The 19,525-nt window shown below is 45.1% G+C and overlaps 1 protein-coding gene across 1 annotated transcript in view; it reads left to right on the forward strand.

Annotated features, from left to right (window-relative positions):
• TRIO (trio Rho guanine nucleotide exchange factor) overlaps window positions 1–19,525 on the forward strand; it is a 458,240-nt gene that overhangs the window by 170,645 nt on the left and 268,070 nt on the right. Inside the window, 2 exon segments of the mRNA XM_030551719.1 lie at window positions 10,469–10,660; window positions 18,754–18,885. Of these exon segments, the coding sequence (XP_030407579.1) occupies window positions 10,469–10,660; window positions 18,754–18,885 (324 nt within the window).

Below are 19,525 nucleotides of genomic sequence, written 5' to 3' on the forward strand. Positions count from 1 at the left end.
AAAAATTGTCTGTAATCATACGCAGCTTACATACATTCTGTTTTAAATATTCTAATTTAAAAAAATTGTTTCTCTCTCCGTTGCCCCAGCCTGCATCTCCCTGACAAAGTTACGGGGGGAGCTGGAAAGGAAAAGTGATAAAATAACTGCTAGGTATGTACAGCTTTTCTATATGCAAGAGATCTTGGAGGTGTAAGTTGTTGCTGAATTCGATTGTAATGGCTCTGTCATCAGTAGGAGTAATCTAAACCCAAATTGGGGGGAAAATAGGGCCTGCAAATGTAAATTTGTCTTGTAAATGTTTTTGTCCAGAATCTGATTCATAAAAATTCTTTTTCAAGGTTAAATTTCAGAGCAAATCAGCTGAAGGTTCAACAAGACAATAGGGTCTTTAAACAAACAAACACCAACAAACAAACTACTCTTTCTCCCCCTTTCCCTCCCAATAATGCCTGAAAAAACAAACTTGAACATCACTGAGTTCCGTATCTGATAATGGCTTCACTGCTGAATGAGGCATAAAGTATGTTCAGCCAATGGCCTTATCCAGAAAAATGGACAAGCGTAGCTGGTGCTGAACTTCTTAGTTTTCCATTAATCAGAATAAATGCTAGATGGAAGCTTGCTGCCAGCACACAAGCTAGGTCCAGCAATAGTAAAGAAGCTGCGACCTATAGGAGTCTTTGTGGGTCCAGTGAGAGATGGTGAGGAGAGGAGCATACACAAGGAGACTGAGTGGGGCCAGTTGCATGTTTTAAGTGTGAATAAAAGAACAAAAAGCAAACGGCTATTTTAAATCTTATAGTTAACCTTCTGTGTAATTATGGGTATATAACCTACAGTTCATGTGTTTAGTCTGCAGATGAATAAATTTGACAAGTGCTGAATCTTTTTCATTGCAATACAAGAAGTAGCACGTGTGCATACATTACCCTTTTTCTGTACTCTAGTGTTGTCCCTAACTGCAGGGTAAACTATTCCAAATGATTCATCTCCAAAGATGAAAAGAACTAACTAGTCTTCAGCACACTGTATTTGGCACAAGTAAAGCACCTATCTGAACACCGTTTTAAAACATAACTATTGAACTTAGTTGTCAGATGGCCCAATACACACCACTTTGAAAAAATGCAACCGTTGTACATCAGCTAACATAAATCTCTAATTTGATCACAGTGGCCCTGTTTTCCCTACTTACATTAAAAATGTGCAATGGGAAACAAGGCAGTTCCAAACTGGTTTTTTTCTAGGTTCTGCTGTTGAGCCATGTTGTCATTCCACAGTGGGACAGCTGGAGATATGGAATAAACACAGCATGAATCAAGGGAATCCTACAGAACTGGGGGCTTGCAATCACTTGTAGATCAAACCTTCCATCTCAAGACAGGCAGCCAGGGGGCCTTCCCTTTTGTGCATGTTCAATGTCTGTTTCTGCCTTCAGCAATAGCAGCACAGCTTATTGCCAGCCTGTTTTCTCTGACCACTTGGGAATCATTCACGTGTTAGAGCTTCTTTAAAGAGCATTGACTCAGTGTTATCAACTTGTGAGACTTACTTGAGTTTAGCAATATTCAGTGTTCTTTTTGAAGCCCTAAGGGTTGATCTTCACAATGCCCCCATGTGTCCGGCCTACCTTCACTCAGGGAAGCTCTGTCAGGTGCTCACCTATCTCAGCACCCCCAGGTGGGGCACTGAAAACTAATTTAAACATTCTTCCCAAAGAAAACAAAATGAAGGGGCTACCCTCCCCCCACCCTCCTGCAGTATGCTGACCCTCTAGACTTTCTCCCTGGAGGCCCTCCTCTTTCCTGAGCCACTGACCCCAGGGCTTGCTCCCTGGAGTACTTCCCACTGGTTGTTCTCCACAAGCTGGATCCTTATTCCCAGTCTGTCTCCAGGCATCTATCTGGTATTTGGACATGTCCTGGCCCTCTCTCACAGTAGCTTGCTCCCCTCCTGCCTGCTACCCTCTTCCTTCTGTGCCAGTAACAGGAGACACCCTCCCTCCTGCAGCTCTTCTCTCCAGTTGAGCTCTCCCAGGCTTTTAGGGGAATCATCCAGCTCTTACACAGGGGGGCTTATAATTGACCTAGGCTCTCTGATGCCTAGCAGATCAGGATTAGCGGGGGGGACGGGGGTAGCTGGTCTGTCATAGATGAAGCTGAGTCAGACTCATCCTAGAGGGCTAGTCAGCCTGTAACACCTCAGCTCCTGGAGTCAAGGGATTTTCAATCTGTTTTGATTGATCAAAATTAAGTTTCTAGCTCTTTATGTTTGAGGTGAAGAAGCTTTGAAAACCACGAACCTTAAAAGCACAGAAGGCAAATAGAAAGAACCTAAAATGCATTTGGTGGAAAAAATTGTTTAGGTCTTTAAGCCAATTTAATTATTTTGGGGGTCTGAGGATTGATTTTTTTTTTCTTCTTCAGCGCATGGGGTCCGAAAATTTGTTTATCAATCATTTATCAGTCACAAAGACTTCAGTCCACCTTATGTGGAGAAGGAGGGAATATGTGCTCCATGGCTATGTCTTCTCATTCCATGTGCCCCATGGGCTGCAGATGCTGGCAGGGGTGGCAGAAGTAGCTATGCAAGTGTGTGGGTGGAGGGAGGCTGAGGAACATCTTGCACAGCAGTTGTTGCAGCTTCCATTACAAGACTCAGCTTTTTAAAGAGAGCTTTGTGTATGCTGGGGATCCAAACCTTTTCTTTAGGTGCCAACTACACGCCAGCCTCATCTTGTAGCAGCAGCATGCACTGGTCAGGCCCTTGGGAGCCCCTGCATTAGCTCAGTCACTGTGCCTCCATCCTATCCTTAAAGAGGCAGCTCCCATTTCTCTTATATAAATTTATATAACCATTAACAAAAATATATACAGTAATAAAACTACTGAAAAATTATTACCAAAAAAGTCCATTATAAATCTATTTCTAAAACGTCTATTTTAGGAACCTCAAACTCTTGTTGGCCTTTGTACATCTTCTCACCGCCTCTGCTACTTTTTTTCCTGCACTTTCGAGGGTTTTGCTTTCCTCAAAGCCGTGAACATGATCATATAGGCCAGTGTTAGTATTGTTTTTAAAATTAAATTGGCTAAGAGAAAGCTAAAGCTGAGCTACCTTTGGCTACTGCCAGAGGCTTAGCACATTGCATGTCTGAAAATTCACGTGTGAAGGCTGGGTTTGACATAGAATAGACAATTACAGTAAATTGTGGGTTATATCTATGTTACGTGCCACCGCTGTGCTGCAGCTGGGCCATTGCAGCACCCTAGTGCAGATGCTTCCTACCGTGATGGAAGGGTGTTTTCCATCAATATAGTTAATCCACCTCTCTGAGAGGCGATAGGTTGACAGAAGAATTCTGTAACCTAGCTGTGCCTACACTGAGGGTTAGGTCAATCTAACATTGGCTCTCAGGGTGCAAAATTTTTCACAGCCCTGAGCCACATGGTGAGGTCAATCTAATTTTTAAGTGTAGACCCACCCTTAATCTCAGGTTTTGTTTTCCCCATAGACAATGCTAAAAGCTATACTTGCTTATCCTCTTTGCCCTGGGAATCAACTGACCCATGACCTGCTAAAATATATTTTAATTAAGGAATTCTGGATTCCTATTGTCAAAGCACAGTATTTAGGGGGGGGGGGTGTGTGTGTACACGCTAGCCTGTTTCAGAATCACTAAAATCTGTAGTAGTCAAACACTGTCAGTTTTGTCTGTGAACTAAGAGTCCTAGAACTAAGCGCCCTTAAGGATTTTTGGGAAGCTTTAATCGAAAGCACAGAGGCTGCGCTACAGACTCCAGTGGGTCAACAATTAACTTGGAGGAGAGAGAAGGTATTAAACAAATCTGTTTAAACTCCACCTCAGGGGCTGGTATGAACGAAAACATTAAGAAGGTCAGATGAGGTAAAAGAGCGTTTAAGAACTGAAAGCCACTATGATTTTTTTTCCTATTAAAGATACCTTTTTCAGTCTGAAGTTTTTTACTTCTAACATTTCTTTAATTTACAAACCTGTCACCTGAGACTGATTGATAAGCTACATCTTGAGTTTTATACTCCTGTAAGATTCTTTGAGGCTCCAGCAAACAAGTGTGGCACTGTTAGTTTTAAACTGCAGTCTTTGTCAGATCACTTTGACATGCTGTGGTTTTTCAAAAGACTAAATGCTAACGCATAATTGGGATAGACACACCTTGGTGTTTCTGTAGACTTCATTATTTTTTGTATTACAGCTTCCCAGGGAGGGGTTTTTGTAAAGCATTTCTAGACTAAAGAGTCCAGTTTTCTTTTCCGTAACACAGCAGGGAGTACTGGGTTGGATACTGCAGGTAACTTAAGTAATTACTAATGAGTGACTATAAAACTGTTGACATTGCCCAGTTTTCAGTTGCCTGGGCAGTGCCTAGTACCGTGGATCATTGATCCCTAATTGGAACTTCTGAATGCCATCTCGGATGAATAATTAGTAATTTACCACAAAAGAGAAGTAAGGATGCAGTGATAATAGTCCCAGTGACAAACACTAAGAGACATCTTTACAAATATCATACCAAATGTGCACCCCCTATATGCAGAATAGCAGCTCCTGTTTCAGAACCTGTTTGCTGAACTAACGTTTTATAAAGGGCTTTGGGAATATGTGGGTTAAAATGAAACCTTTAGTGCTTTTGCCAGTTTGTTTCTATTAAGTGCTACAGAGAAGCTGAGGTAAATTGGCAGGCTGTCACCTATATTTCCCATGTATACTTGCCTTCTACTGAAATCAGCCACATGCCAAAGGATGACATATGCTGCTATAAGCCGCCTGTGCCTTAGCTTGTTTATCTGTATTTGCTGGCCTTTGCCATGTTGAGCAAGAACCCTTTTTATATAGCCTGTAGGAGAAAAAATCTGGTATTTCCAGACCTTGCAGAACCTCTCTCTGATATTTTGAAGTTTAAAGAGCAAATGCCAGTCTACTAAAGTGCGCTCTGAGTAAGGAGGTTCTAAGTGAGATGTATTCTTATACAAACTGCTGCCCTTATTGTATTATTGACTTGATTTTTTTGTTGCTGGCTTTTTTGCTGCCCTTTTGTGCTGCTCCATAGCAATCATTAGTTTTATACTTCTGCAATGCAGTGGAATAATCAGAAAAACACTGCGAAATTATCTCTTTGCTCCCTCACTTTCGAAACAGTTGATTAGCATTTGGAAGCTGCAGATTCACTGCATTGCTTGTCATTTAAAATGACCGATTAAGCAATTATTTCTTAGTAAAGTTGTTGACGATCGTTGGCCTACAATTATTGCCTATTACAGGGGTCAGCAAAGGTGGCACGCGAGCCGATTTTTGATGGCATGCAAGGCAGGCTGAGCCGCTCAGCCCACCACCGCTCTGGGGTTCCTGCTGCTGGCCCCTTGCCAGCTGGGATCCCGCCGCCGGTCCAACTCAGCGTCTGCTGCTGGGCTGGGTGAAGGAACCCCAGGCTGGCAGCAGGCTGAGACCCCAGCTGGCAGTAGCCAGCGGCCGAAACCCCAGAGTGGGGCGGGCTGAGCCGCTCAGCCCACCACCGCTCTGGGGTTCCGACTGCTGGCCCCTTGCCAGCCGGGGTCCCCGCTGCAGCCCCACTCACCTAGCTTCCAGTTGGAATTCCAGCACAGGCCCCCTGCCAGACAGGGTCCAGGCCTCCGGCCCTGCTCAGCCCTACCAGCCGCCAGCTCTACTCACCTCAGCTGATGATCTGGGGTTCCAGCTGGTTACCAACTGATCAGTCAGAAGCCTGTGTGCAGCTTAAAGTATCCAAATATGTGCCACCAGACATTGGAGAACTCGGCAAGGAAAAGCAAGGGCAGGGATCACACTACACTAATAAGATCTGCATTTTAATTTAATTTTAAATAAAGCTTCTGAAATATTTTGAAAACCTTTTTTGCTTTACATACAATAGTTTGGTTATATATCATAGACTTAGAGAGAGACCTTCTAAAAAACATGTATTACCAGCACGCGAAGCCTTAAATTAGAGTGTATACTTGAAGACTCGGCACACCACTGCTGAAAGGTTGCTGACCCCTGGCCTGTTTACTTGCAGTCAGCTAATGGCACCCATCAACTAATGGAATAACTAAGAAGAAATCCCTGGATGGAGCAGTAGAAAAAGAGAGCACTTGATTCAGTTCAAGAAATACCTGCTGGTTCTCTAACAGCATCACATTTTTATTTTGCATATGATGTGATAAAGATAGTTGACCATTTTCTTTCACTGAATGCATCTGTCAGTCCCTCTCTGTCTGTATCCAAGGTTCAGTTAAGTGTCTTCCTGTTGTAGCCACTTGATATTTGAGGGGTTTGTCATCCTCCAGTTCTTCCTTTTTGTCATTTTTCTTTCTCTGATCTGAAATGCTGCTGCTTTCTGTCACAGGAACCAGCTTCTAGGTACTGAGATTTAAATCTTTAGTTGACTTCTCAAATGGTGGCGAGTGCTGTAATGGGGAAAAAATAAAGTACTGGGTGAAACTACTATTCATTTGTGTTCTGGCAGTGTGCATTTGCATACTTTGTAGTACCATCCATGCTAAAGCTTCAGAGAACAAAGTAGTGTAAACACAGTGATAAGGAATATTCTTTGACACCCACAGATGAGCCATTCACCCTAGAAGCCTTAGATTTGGTTACCAAAATCATTGCTTTGGCTTCTCTAATTACTCACATTTATGGTGGTAAAAATTTCAGTCCTTCAAGCCCAGCTGACACCATAAGACTAGCTGGGTTATAGAGGTTAGATACACACTTCATATAGTAGTAGAATATTTCTTTCATTCTTTTCAGTTTCTCAGTGTGGAGAAAGGGAAGGGATTTTCAGTTTTCACGATACTAACATAATTTTCCGTTACTCAGCTAAGCCCCCTTGTCAGGCCTTTTAACAGGTTTTTCATCATATAGCCCACACATGCTGGATAATCAAATAGAACTTACTTCAATAAGATTTTTCAGATAACAGATAGTTATCCTGTGCTTCTCCAGTCATATATACTGCTGTTCAAAGAGGAGGAGACAAAGCAAAGTTAGATTTTGGTTTGTTATAAACTTAATGGGAAGTACTTTATTTCCAGATCTGGTGCTTTGTGATTTCAGTTAGCAAAGGTATCAAATCACAGAGTATTAGAGAGTGCTACCTTTTTTCCACACTGATCTGTGATGATTTTCAAAAAGCTCAGAAGGCTGGAAAGTGGAACTCACCTGGGCAGAATACAGAGAACCTGGCGATTTAAAAAAGTTCTCCTCCTCACTCTGCTCACGAGCATTGTGTGTATTAGTGCTTGCTGGAATTTCTTCAGGTAGTTTTTACTACAAGTGTGATGGTTCTCAGGGCACCTAGGATTGAAAGTCACCTTATTACTCCCTGCCTCTTATGGGAGGGAGTCTTTTGGGGGTAGCTGGTGGTCAGCGCTCTCCTCTGGGTTCTGGTAGCCTTTACTTCACCTTCCAGGTTAACAACAGGTGCAGTCCAAGCCCTGAGTCCTTTTTGAATTGTTCCCCTGTGATATCCAGTCCCTGACACATGCTACTCACAGAAATTCCAGATACTAAGCATGCAGAGTACCCCAGTTTAGCAGTTTAACGTTAAACCTTCTCTTCTGTAAGCCACACAGCACTTGCAAGCACTTATAATAAAGCAAAAGCAGGCTCATTTAAGAAAGGGCAAAGATTTAATTGGAAGTGGGAGAAGATGATGAAAGCTGATGGGTACAGTACAAAACAAAATTATAAAATGTGAGCCTGGGTCTACACTTACTAATAGTTAAATTTCCTATATAAAAAAGTAGGCTTTTCCCCCCAAGTTCAGTCCATTGCAGACTTAGCTTTCCTCAGTGAATGGATAAGGTGTCTTTCCTTACACACAGTTATACTGAAAGAATCTTTTGTCTTTATTCATAGCCAGGGTGATCTCCTCCTGCTATAATGTTCCTTTTCACCTCCAAGTGGTTTCTGTCTTGGCACTTGTCTCTGATAGTTTTCCATTGAATGTTCTGGGATGTGGCAAGGATAAACAAGAGAACCTTGCATTACCTCACCAGCTGACGGGGGCGGGGGGTGGGTGGCGGCTGGGTGGGTCTCTTGCTTGAGTGGGTCATCATTGAAACACATTACCTCCTGGTGACTAATTTCTACTTCAAGTGCATAAGCATACTTTCAGTATAAATACATTATTTCTTAAATATTACCCATATGTATCTCTTGCAATGATTATAAATCTTGATAAGTTTCTGTAGATAACTTGCATGTTATTCTTGATGAATAAATATCAGTCAGATATCTGGTGTAATGAGTTTGTCAGATCTGAGGTAAGAGCTGTTTGCAGAGAACGGGGACCTTTTGCCACGGAACTTCATGTCACATGTGCCAAATCTTCATAGAAATTTGATGAGGTAGTCTCAGTCTTTTTCAATGTTACGAGCAGAAAAATAAACCAAGAGCACTTGCTACAGATAACTTTATAGCAGCCTCTCAGATTGGCCCAGAAAAAAAGTGAATGTGGCCATGGCTACACTAGAGAGTTGCAGTGCTGGTGAGGGGGTTACAGCGCTGCAACTTAGGATGTGGCCACACTTGCAAAGCACGGCCAGCACTGCAACTCCCTGGTTGCAGCGCTGGCTGTACACCCGGTCGAGCCTCGGGTGTAGCGATTCCAGCGCTGGTGATCCAGCGCTGGTCAGCAAATGTGGACCCCACCAGCGCTTTTATTGACCTCCGGGGTATAAGGAGGTATCCCAGAATTCCTGTCCACAACAAACCGGAAGAAAGGGAGAGCTCGGAGTTCAGCCAAACTGCTTATTTAAAAAACAAACACAGCTCCTGTTTGCTGAGCTAGCGGAGGCAGGCAGGGGAATTACTTTGGAATGTTCACAGCTGTTTGCTTGAAGAGAGAAACACGCTCACACGGCAGAGGGGGAGGGGGAAGTCCATGTTGAGCAGATGCTTATCTGGTCTGACGGCTATTTAGGAGTATATAATTTGCATTTAGTGAATGAGAGAGGGGTGGGGGAAGGGGGTCAGAACTTTTAAAATGATTGAAGGTAGGCACTGTGTGTCTTCCAGTCCTTAGAACTTGCAAGGCAGGGAGCTGAGAACAGTGTCAACTCCAAAAATCCATTCTGTCTGTCTCCTCCATGCTCCCTGTCACATTCCACCCCACCCACCCCCCTCTTTTGAAAAGCATGTTGCAGCCACTTGAATGCTGGGATAGCTGCCCACAATGCACCACTCCCAACAGCGCTGCAAATGCTGCAAATGTGGCCACACTGCAGCGCTGGTAGCTGTCAGTGTGGCCACACTGCAGCGCTGGCCCTACACAGCTGTACGAACACAGCTGTAATTACCAGCGCTGCAGAACTGTAAGTGTAGCCATGGCCTGTGTGAAAACAAATAAATGTCCTTTGATGGTTTGGTAAAGATTTTCAACTTCTGGTATTTTCTAGAAACTGAAATACGTGGTCTCTTCAGTTGCATGATCTTACTTTTTGTCTGCCAAGTGTTTAGGGTCAGAATAAGAATGTAATTGTGAGATGAATGCAGTGATGCCTAAGATTGCCCAGGTATTAACACTTCAGAGCGGTGGTTTTCAATTTTTTTTCATTGTGGATGCTTAAAAATTTCAAATGGCGGTGCGGACCCCTTTTGAAATCTTAGACATAGTCAGTGGACCCCCCAGGGGTCTGCGGACCACAGGTTGAAAACCAGTGCTTTAGAGTCTCATTTTCAATTTTTTGGAAGTTAGCCAGTCTTTTACTCGTCTGGCTGGAGTTCAGTGGCTAAGCCTGGAAGTAATTTTTTTCAGAAAGTATGTGCAAAACCAGTTCAGTTATTGCCAAATACTGAAGAGGACTTCTGTAATGTTCTGTGATCTTGAACATCTGTAATGCCTCAATAAGTGAAGGTAAAAACTTGAAGTTTTGAGGGGAGAGAGGGTCCCTACGTCATGGTGGTCTGGGAACATGAACATGCTGTTTAAAACAAGTGATTACCAGTCACTTATAATTTCTTAGTGGTTAACTATTTGAATGCCTTCATTTCTCCATTAGTGAAATAGGTTTACTATACAACCCACTGTAAGGTAAGATGAAGCTTGTCTGTTTGCTTTTATTAAGGTCTTTGTGAAGTACTAGGCGGGGTTCCTTTGACCACAGTATTGTCATTCATTATGAGTCAGAAACACAAATTTACAACTGCTGAGAATCCATTGTTGTCAAGGGAGCAAGGCTTCTTTACACCAACAGAGGATCTGCCCCCAAATATGTATTTTTAGTATATGTAAAACTAGGTTAGCTATGTAACTATACATATGTTCATATGTACATGTACTTTTAGTATATGTAGTACATTGCTTAGCACATTTTACAAATTCTTTCATGGATCTATCCTTGTGAGGTTATTAATTGTATTTCCTAACCACATTCTGCCTTTGTCATCCTTTCTCCACAGAATGTGTATGTAAACATAAACCGCATCATGTCAGTAGCAAATCGTTTGGTTGAGTCTGGCCATTATGCTTCACAGCAGATTAAACAGATTGCTAGTCAGTTGGAGCAAGAGTGGAAGGCGTTTGCTGCAGCCTTGGATGAACGAAGCACCTTACTGGATATGTCCTCCATCTTCCACCAGAAAACTGAACAGGTCAGTAAATGGGACACAGCCAACGAAACCTAACAAGCTGAAAGTATAAACCAAATTACCTGATTTGGCCATGAAACCAGGTTAAAAAACAAATCCAGAAAGCAAGTTAGCTCCATTCTGGATGAGGCTTAAAAGGAAGCAAAGGCTACAGGCAGAAGACTTGATCTCTGCTCAGCTCTACACTAGTGTAGAACTTCATCATCACTTTTAAGCAGAGCCTTGTTCTCCCTGACTCAAGACTGCCTGGGCTTTAAGTCACTGCACCTTTTATTCTATACGTGAGGCTCCTTAGAAAACTAATACAGTATAGAAATTAGAAAGCAAAAGGCTGTAGGAATTTCATGATTTGGACATAGAGGCTTAACCTGGGGCAAGCTTTTGAGATGATGAAGAAAGTAAAAAAATTAGTATGAATATAAAGGTCTTTTTACCCAAACAATCATTTGACCAGTAATTCCTGGCTTTTTGCCTCACACAATGAGAGATGATGATAATGTTTGTGAATATCAGTCCCAGAATGGTTCAATATTTAAGGAGCATTTCAGGAAACACCTATTGAGTAGTAAACCTAACTCGCTGGAAAATTAGGGAAAGTAAAGTATTTAAGTGTCTTTCTTTAATCTGGAGTTGGGTGGGGGATATTAACTCAGTGTCCCATAAGAGTACATTTAACTTCCATTGGCATTACACTGGCATTCCACTGGCATCCCTGTTCCTGGCTCTAGGCCACCATACAACTTAAAATATCAGTCATAAGCCATGTGAAATAATCTGACCCAGGAAGAAGTCAGCCTGAATATTCCACATTGCCAGGTTAATAGCCTTGATAACTAGAGCATGTTTTTCCCTTCAGAGAATTAGTTGCAGCCTAGTTGGCAGATACATGCTCTTGAGTCTCCTGTCAATATTCCGATTCCTTGTTGTTGTGTGGTGTTAGCTGCTGGTGGTGTTTTTATCGATAGGGAGCACTAGGCTTGTTGAGTGAGGTAAGTAGTAGTGTGTTCAGTATAGTTCCTGTAGCTATTCTGCAGTTTTCTCCTGCCACATGCCAAACTGAGTTCCAGAAAAATTGCCATTTGCTCATAACTGATTTAAGTAGCTTTTTGGGAATAAGATCATTTGGCCACAGAAATTTAAGGAGCAGTCTAATTACTAATTGTCTTAAGGTGGATTTTTGCATGTTTACTAAGAGGAGGTGCTAGATTCTTAAAACCAAATTGTTTGAGAACGTGAATCCTTTAATTGAAAAGCAACCGTACAGTGCTTTCAGCGTGCTAATGATGATGCTTTGGTCTAGGGAAGCAAGTAGCTGATCTTAGTCCATTTATGGTAAATAGGTGTCCTTATTACAAGTATAGCTGTTGCTAAGAGAGACCTTTTTTGGCAGTCTCAACAGTGAGGCCACAGAAGGGCGAGTCATAAAGAATAAACTGTTTTCATTCATCTATAAATGTGGTCATTCTAGGTCAGTTTGAGATACTTGATGGGGACAGTGTGGGACTTTACCAGTGTCTGTGCTGTATTTGTTCCCTGGCTAATTTAAAGATTTGCATCACTACAGTTGCCAGTCTGACACCTTTGAAAAGCACCATATGCAAAAACGTAATTACATGTTGGTGTGCCTCCTGACCAAAGTGGAGTGGGGTTTTTTTTTGTTTAATGAACTGCATCAGTGTCTGAAATTAGGAATGTATTCCAGTTCACAGAAAGGTTGTTTTGTACCTGGCAGTTAACTGACAATCTGTGACTGACGGTGTCCAAGCCATTTTGGGAAGTTACTACGTGCTTCAGTACAGTGTGTACAGAAATGTGAATTGGTGAGAGGGAAGTAAAATAAATTAAAGGAAAGAACATGGTTTGCAGTCTGCTGGGATTAATTAAATTAGTTTCTTTAATTGCTCCTTCTGCTGTGTTCATTTGACAGTTCGCTGTAATGGATTCTAATACTCTCTCCATAGGAAAATTGGCTGTGATTTATCAGCTATCTAATTAGTGATAGGGGATGAAAGTTGAGGTGGGGAAGAAACCATGTGAGAAAGGAATGGTTTGCAACAGCCAGAGACTACAAATGGTTGCCTTTAAACTGTAATATGCATTTAGGTCTTTGTTTACATGCAGATAGCTTTAGGTCTTTAATTATTTTAGTGCTTCCATATATGCTTATCTGCTTCCCAGATTCAGCACACTTAACTGAGAAGAATACCTCTTGTTTAAGTTGCATCTCCCCTGTACGCTCACTGTTGTAGTGGATAGCATAATACATTGGGTTTCAACCTTTTTTGCTGCTTTGAATGATTGCTCATGCACATTCCACAGTAGGTGTGGATGCAGGGTGCTGGAAGTTTTTCCCCTATCAGTACCTGTAGGGGAGTCTCCCTGGCAACCCTTGGAGTGGCGCCATCATGGGGCAGTATAAGGGGCACTGCGTGCTCCCCCCACCCTCAGTTCCTTCTTGTCCCCAGTGAAGGTGCTTCGGAACTGCTGTGCTCCAGCTCTCTGCTGTAGCTTTCCCTGTTTGCATTGTCATTTAGTTCGGAGATAGCACCTGTAGTTTAAAAAAAAAAAAAAAAAAAGAGAGAGAGAGAGAGTTTTATATAGATACAGTAGAGAAGTGTGCCCGGGATGGGGCATGCCCCGGGCTTTAAGTTGTGCGACACTTGTAAACGGCCTATGCCTGTACGTGATCCACACAGTAGCTGTTTATGCTGTCTTGGGGAAACCCACCTCAGCGACTGCTGCAAGATTTGCAGATCATTTAAGCCTCAGATCAAAAAGGAGCAGGACATATGGGTCTGAGCCATCTTGATGAAGTCGGCCCTGCCTCTGACACTACTATGCCGCTCCGAGTCGGCATGGAGCACCATAGCACTGGTGTGCGGCACCCAACGGTGCCCTCCACCAGCCAGCATCGCTCCCCATCCACTGGACGCTCTAAGAAGATGAAGTGATCTTCTCTGTCAAGGCATTGGGGCAAATCTGGGGGCGAGACTAGACTCCCATTGGGCAGCTCTCGATCTCCTTGACCTCGTGGTCACCTACTCAAGTTGTGTGGCGTAGCCTAGCCCACTCTGAGCCAGCCTCCCTGGACACCAGTGGCCACATACCAGGGCCCTCCACACCGGAGGCCCTGCAGGCGGCTCGAGACGGGGTCAGTGGAGGGGTCCGAGAAGGGGTCAGTGGAGCGCTCTTCCCCAGCCCTGGGCTCAGAAGGGAACCAAGTGCTGGGTTCTGCAGCACCGGTGGGGACGCAGAACACCTCGCCCCCATCCTCATCCTCCCCTGATGAGGCAATCACGGCGCCTCCTCCTGTTCCCCAGGAGGACACAAAAGCCCACCAAGAGCTCTTGAAAAGCGCTCTCAATCTATAGGCAGAAGAGGTGGAGGAGCCTTTGGACTCCCTCTTTGATGTCCTCTTGGCCACAGCACCAGCCAGGGCGGCCCTCTCTCTCCACAGAGAGGTGGTGAAGATCTCTAATGCCCTGTGGCAGACCCCGTCTTCCCTGCCCCCCATATCTAAGAGGGCAGAGCGGAAGTTTTTCATGCCCACCAAGGGGCACGGATATCTATACACCCACCCTGCCTCCAACTCCCTAGTGGTCGAGGTGATCAACCACAAAGAGCACCGGGGCCAACTCTTTCCCATCCCTAAGAATAAGGACTCAAGGAGACTAGACTTGTTTGATGGAAAGCTTTACTCTTCCTCGAGCTTCCAGCTGAGGGTGGCAAACCACCAAACCCTGCTGGGCAGATGTGACTTTAACTTATGGGACTCAGTGCCAAAGTTCATGGACTCCCTACAGGAGCATGATAGGACGGAGTATAAGGCCCTGGTGGAGGAGGGCACAGCTGCCGCCAGAGCAGCCCTTCAGGCAGCCTTGGACAGTGTTTATGAGGAGGGTGTCGTGACTCCTTTTCTCCAGGTTGTCCAGCGAAGCACAGAGCTCCCTGTAGAACCCCCCTTTCAATGGCAAGGCCCTGTTCGTTGGGCAAACACGTGAAATTACACGGTCTCAAGGACTCTCGCGCCACCTTAGAGACTCTTGGTCTCTATGTCTCGGCCCCAGCCAGGACCAAGTTCAAGCCTCAGCAGGCACCCTACCAGGCCATCCATTCCAGATACAACCCTCCTTATAAAAAAACAATCTAGGGACTATAAGAAACGCTCACAATGACAGTCTCGCCTGCACCCCAGCCTGGACCCTCTAAGGCCAAGCAAGTGGATAAGCACCATTTTTGATGGGACACCCGGGGATACTTACTAGTCTGCACTAGGGATCAGCCCAGCCTACCCTTCTCCAGTCGTCTATGTTCTTTCCTCTCAGAGTGGTCGCGACTGACCTTGGACCATTGAGTCCTCAACACCATTTCCCAGGGCTATACCCTCCAGTTCCTCTCTACTTCACCTACCCATCCTCCCTCCCGTCCCTGTTCAAGGACCCCTCCCGGGGGAGCCTACTTGAGCAGGAGGTGAGGCAGCTCCTTCACCTAGGAGCGGCACAGGTATTGCCTGCGGAGTTCAGATACAAAGGGTACTACTCCCACTATTTCCTTATCCCAAAGGCCAAAGGGGGCCTCAGGCCCATGCTGGACCTTTGAGGCCTAAACCAGTACATGGTAAAACTCAAGTTCCACATGGGCTCCCTGGCCTACATCATTTCCTCTCTGGAGACTGGAACACCACCCTCAGTCTCTAAGATGCATACTTCCCTATTCACATGTTCGAGGGCCACAGGGGTTTCCTCTGCTTCACGGTAGGACAAGAACATTCTCAGTTCACTGTCCTCCCATTTGGCCTTTCAGCAGCACTCAGAGTCTTCACAAAGTGTATGTCTGTGGTGGCGGCCTACCTCAGGTGTCGGGGGCGTGGTCCAGATCTTCCCCTACCTTGATTACTGGCTGGTCAAAGGTGGCTCCAGATCACAAGTACAGGAACACGTCACTCCTCCTGTCCACGTGTACCACATTGAGGCGGCTGGTAAACAACACCAGATCCACATTGGTACCGATACAACATATAGAGTTCATTGACGCGATTCTCAACATGACATCGGCCAGAGCTTCCCTCCCACCAGACAGGTTCGAAAACTTGAGGGAGCTCATCCAGGTGATCACGAGGTTTCCTGTGACAACTGTCATGGTGTGCCTCCAACTCCTGGGTCACATGACAGCGTGCGCATACGTGGTACATCACGCCAGACTCAGGATGTGGCCCCTTCAGCTCTGGCTGACCTCGACATTCTCCCAGTCCAGAGAGAGGCTGGACAAGGTCCTCACTGTGCCCGAACCTGTTCTAACTTCCCTCCGTTGGTGGTCCACCCTGAAGATGCTCCAAGGGTTTCCGTTCAGGAGCTGCCCTCCACCTATAGAATGGGTGTCTGATGTGTTGGACTTGGGGTGGGGATCCCATGTGGGCAACCTCCAGACTCAAAACCTGTGGTCCGCGCAGAACTAGCCCTGCACATAAATGTGAAAGAACTCAGGGCGGTCCGTCGGGCCTGCGTGGCCTTCCACTCATGCCTTACAGGCAGGGTAGTCAGAGTTCTCATGGACAACATGGCCTTGACGTTCTGCATCAACAGGCAAGGCGGGGCTCACTCCTCAGCCTTCTGCCAGGAAGCCCTCTGGCTGTGGGACATATGTATAGCCCATAATATCAACTTGGAAGCCCACCACTTACCGGGCATCCGGAACTCTGAGGTGGATTGCCTGAGCTGGGACTTCTCCCAACACAAGTCGTCACTGCACCTGGAGGTGGCACACATGAGCTTCCAGGCACTCCCCAAGTGGACCTCTTTGTGACCAGACAGAACTGCCGGTGTCCTTGGTTCTGCTCCAGGAGGGGCCTGGGCAAGGATGCGATTTCCGAGGCCTTCCTTCTGTCCTGGTTGGGTCAGCGTCTATACTCTTTTCCCCCAATTCTGCTGATTGGCAAGGTCCTGGAAAAAGTCAAGATGGACAGGGCTCATGTCTTCATGATCACCCAAAGCTTGGCCCAAGCAGCACTGGTACGGGACTATTTTGATCCTGTCCATTGTCCCCTGTGGCCGCTGCCAACCTGCCCAGACCTCTCTCAGGACCAAGATTGCTTCCTCTACCCCAGCCTGGCAGCCCTCCACCTCACAGTGTGGTTGCTCTGTGGCTAGGCTGCAAGGAGAGGACCTGCTCGGAGGGTATCCAGTGAGTCCTCCTGAAAAGCAGGAGGCCCTCCATGCATCGGGCCTACCTGGCAAAATAGTCTAGGTTTCCCGATGGGCTGCTGATCATGGCATCTCACCAATGGCTGCCCTGATCCAGCTTGTGCTCTATTACCTTCTTCATCTCAGAGCCCACGGCCTGGCGCCCTCATCCGTCAAAGTGCATCTGGCAGCCATATCGGCCTTCTACTCACCAGTACAGGGTCACACAGTATTTTCTCACGCCGTGGCCTGTTGGTTCCTTAAGAGTTTGGCCTCTTTCCTTATGTTAGATCCCCGGTCCCTCAGTGGGACCTGATCTTGGTTCTGGCCAGGCTAACAGGGCCTCCATTTGAGCCGCTTGCTACATGCTCCTGGTCCCATCTCTCATGGAAAGTGGCGTTTCTTGTGGCAATCACATCTGCTAGGAGGGTCTCGGAGCTCCAGGCCCTGACCTCCGAAACCCCATACACAGTATTTCATAAAGATACGGTCCAGCTCTGCCCACGCCCTTCGTTCCTCCCTAAGGTGGTCTCTGCCTAGCATATGAGCCAGGACATTTTCCTTCCAGTGCTCTGTCCTAAGCTCCATGCGTCTAGTGAGGAGTGCCGCCTCCACATGATAGATGTGAGATGGGCCCTGGCTTTTTACCTGGAACAAACAGAACTTTTCAGGAAGTCTTTGCAGCTGTTGACCACCACAGCAGAATGCATGAAAGGTTGGCCGATCTCCACTCAGCAGCTCTCCAACTGGATCACTTCCTGTATCCGTACTTATTATGACCTGGCAGGAGTTTCCCCGCCGCCGATTATGAGGGCGCCCTCGACAAGGGAGCAGACCTCGTCGTCGGCCTTTCTGGCTCATATCCATATTCAGGACATTTGTAGGCTGCCATATGGTCATCGGTCCATGCGTTCACCTTGCATTATGCGATCGTCTCCCAGACCAGGGAAGACTCCGGGTTCGGCAGGGCTGTACTCCATCTCAAGAGTCTGTGAACTCCTTTCCATCTCCAACAGATATAGCTTGGAATCATCTATTGTGGAATGCAAAAGAGCAATCACTCAAAGAAGAAGACAGTTCCTTTTTCTGTAACGTATTCCTTGAGATGTGTTGCTCATGTCCATTCCACATCCCCGCCCTCCTTCCCCACTATCAGAGTTGTCTGGCAAGAAGGAACTGAGGGTGGGGGGAGCATGCAGTGCCCCTTATACCGCAACATAGTGGTGCCACTCCAGGGGTCACTGGGGCAGTCTCCTACGGATACTGCTAGGGGGAAAACTTCCGGCACCAGTGCACGTGGTGAGCACACACACCTATTGTGGAACAGACATGAGCAACACATCTCAAAGAACACCAATTACGGAAAAGGTAACTGTCTTTTCATTTGCAGAACCCTAAAAAAATTTCAAATGACGGTGCAGACTCCTCTGGATATCTTAGAGTCCGCAGATCACAGGTTGAAAACCACTGGCATAATAGGTTTAGTTGCCTTTGGTATATGTGACGTGGCATGCGTCTCATGCTTTTATCTTTTTTGGTTAGCTGAAAAATCAAGAAATGGTGTGAGTGAAAATAAGCTCCAGAAATAAGAAGTGTAGTTAGCAGTTGAGTTCACTTCGAAGGTTGCTGACATTAAATAGGCCCAACTTGTGTGTGTGTGTGGGTGGCGCTCCAGAACATGCTGTAGAACTAAGAACATAGACTCAGTTAGATTGTTTAAAGACGGTTGTATTATGGAAACTATTTGACTTGTGAGCTCGCATATTCACTTATATTAGATGGTTTTAATCAAATAACACTTCTTTTAAAGGTCCTCCACACTCCTATGTATGAACGTCTGTAACGAGTTTTACTTACTGATAGTGTCTTACCATATGTACATCTGGGAATGACACAATGTGGTTTTTCAATTCCTAGTACATGAACAATGTGGATTCATGGTGTAAGGCCTGTGGTGAGGTAGAACTTCCTTCTGAACTACAAGATTTAGAAGATGCCATTCATCATCATCAAGGAATATATGAGCATATCAGTCTGGCTTACTCTGAGGTAGGCAGTTTGTTTATTCTATTAGGCTGATGACTTATTTACAGTATGTTTAATTAAAATTATGGTTGCATCACCAACTGACAAAAGCCAGAAAACAATCTAAGTTTGGCACTATGCCTTGAAGTATTTCACGGAAGGGTAAAGTGTTAGTCTTAACTTTGAATTCTGGCTTTTGTTGGTCTGTTTTTCAAACTCAGACTTGGTTTCTGGCTTTTGCTCTTGTGGGAAGAACTTTAAACTATCTAACTGGGATACCATAATGCTTCCCCTGCAGGCTGCCTGGCAATGTATGAAGTGGTGGATTTTTTCCATTGTGTATTACTTAATGCCATTAAAAGATGTTCAAATGTATTATGATACTGTCATGAAAATATGTTTTTAAGTGCACAGCAAATGTGAAGTTCCTTTGGAAAAGCACTGAATTAGGAGTCAGTACTTAAGGGTTTTCAAAACTTTATAGTTATTGTAAAAAGCTAAAGTGGATTGGAGTAAGGATTGCATTATGCGTTTGGCAAACTAAAATCAGATACCTTGTTCTGCCAGCAGTAAAAAAGCATCTAAAACTAGCCAGTGTGTACACACATTCAGGATTTATAATATTTTAACATGTTCAACATCACTGTTAGTTTTCAAAAAGTCA

This window comes from Gopherus evgoodei, chromosome 2, assembly GCF_007399415.2.
Source record: "Gopherus evgoodei ecotype Sinaloan lineage chromosome 2, rGopEvg1_v1.p, whole genome shotgun sequence".
In the NCBI taxonomy this organism is placed as follows: Eukaryota; Metazoa; Chordata; order Testudines; family Testudinidae; genus Gopherus; species Gopherus evgoodei.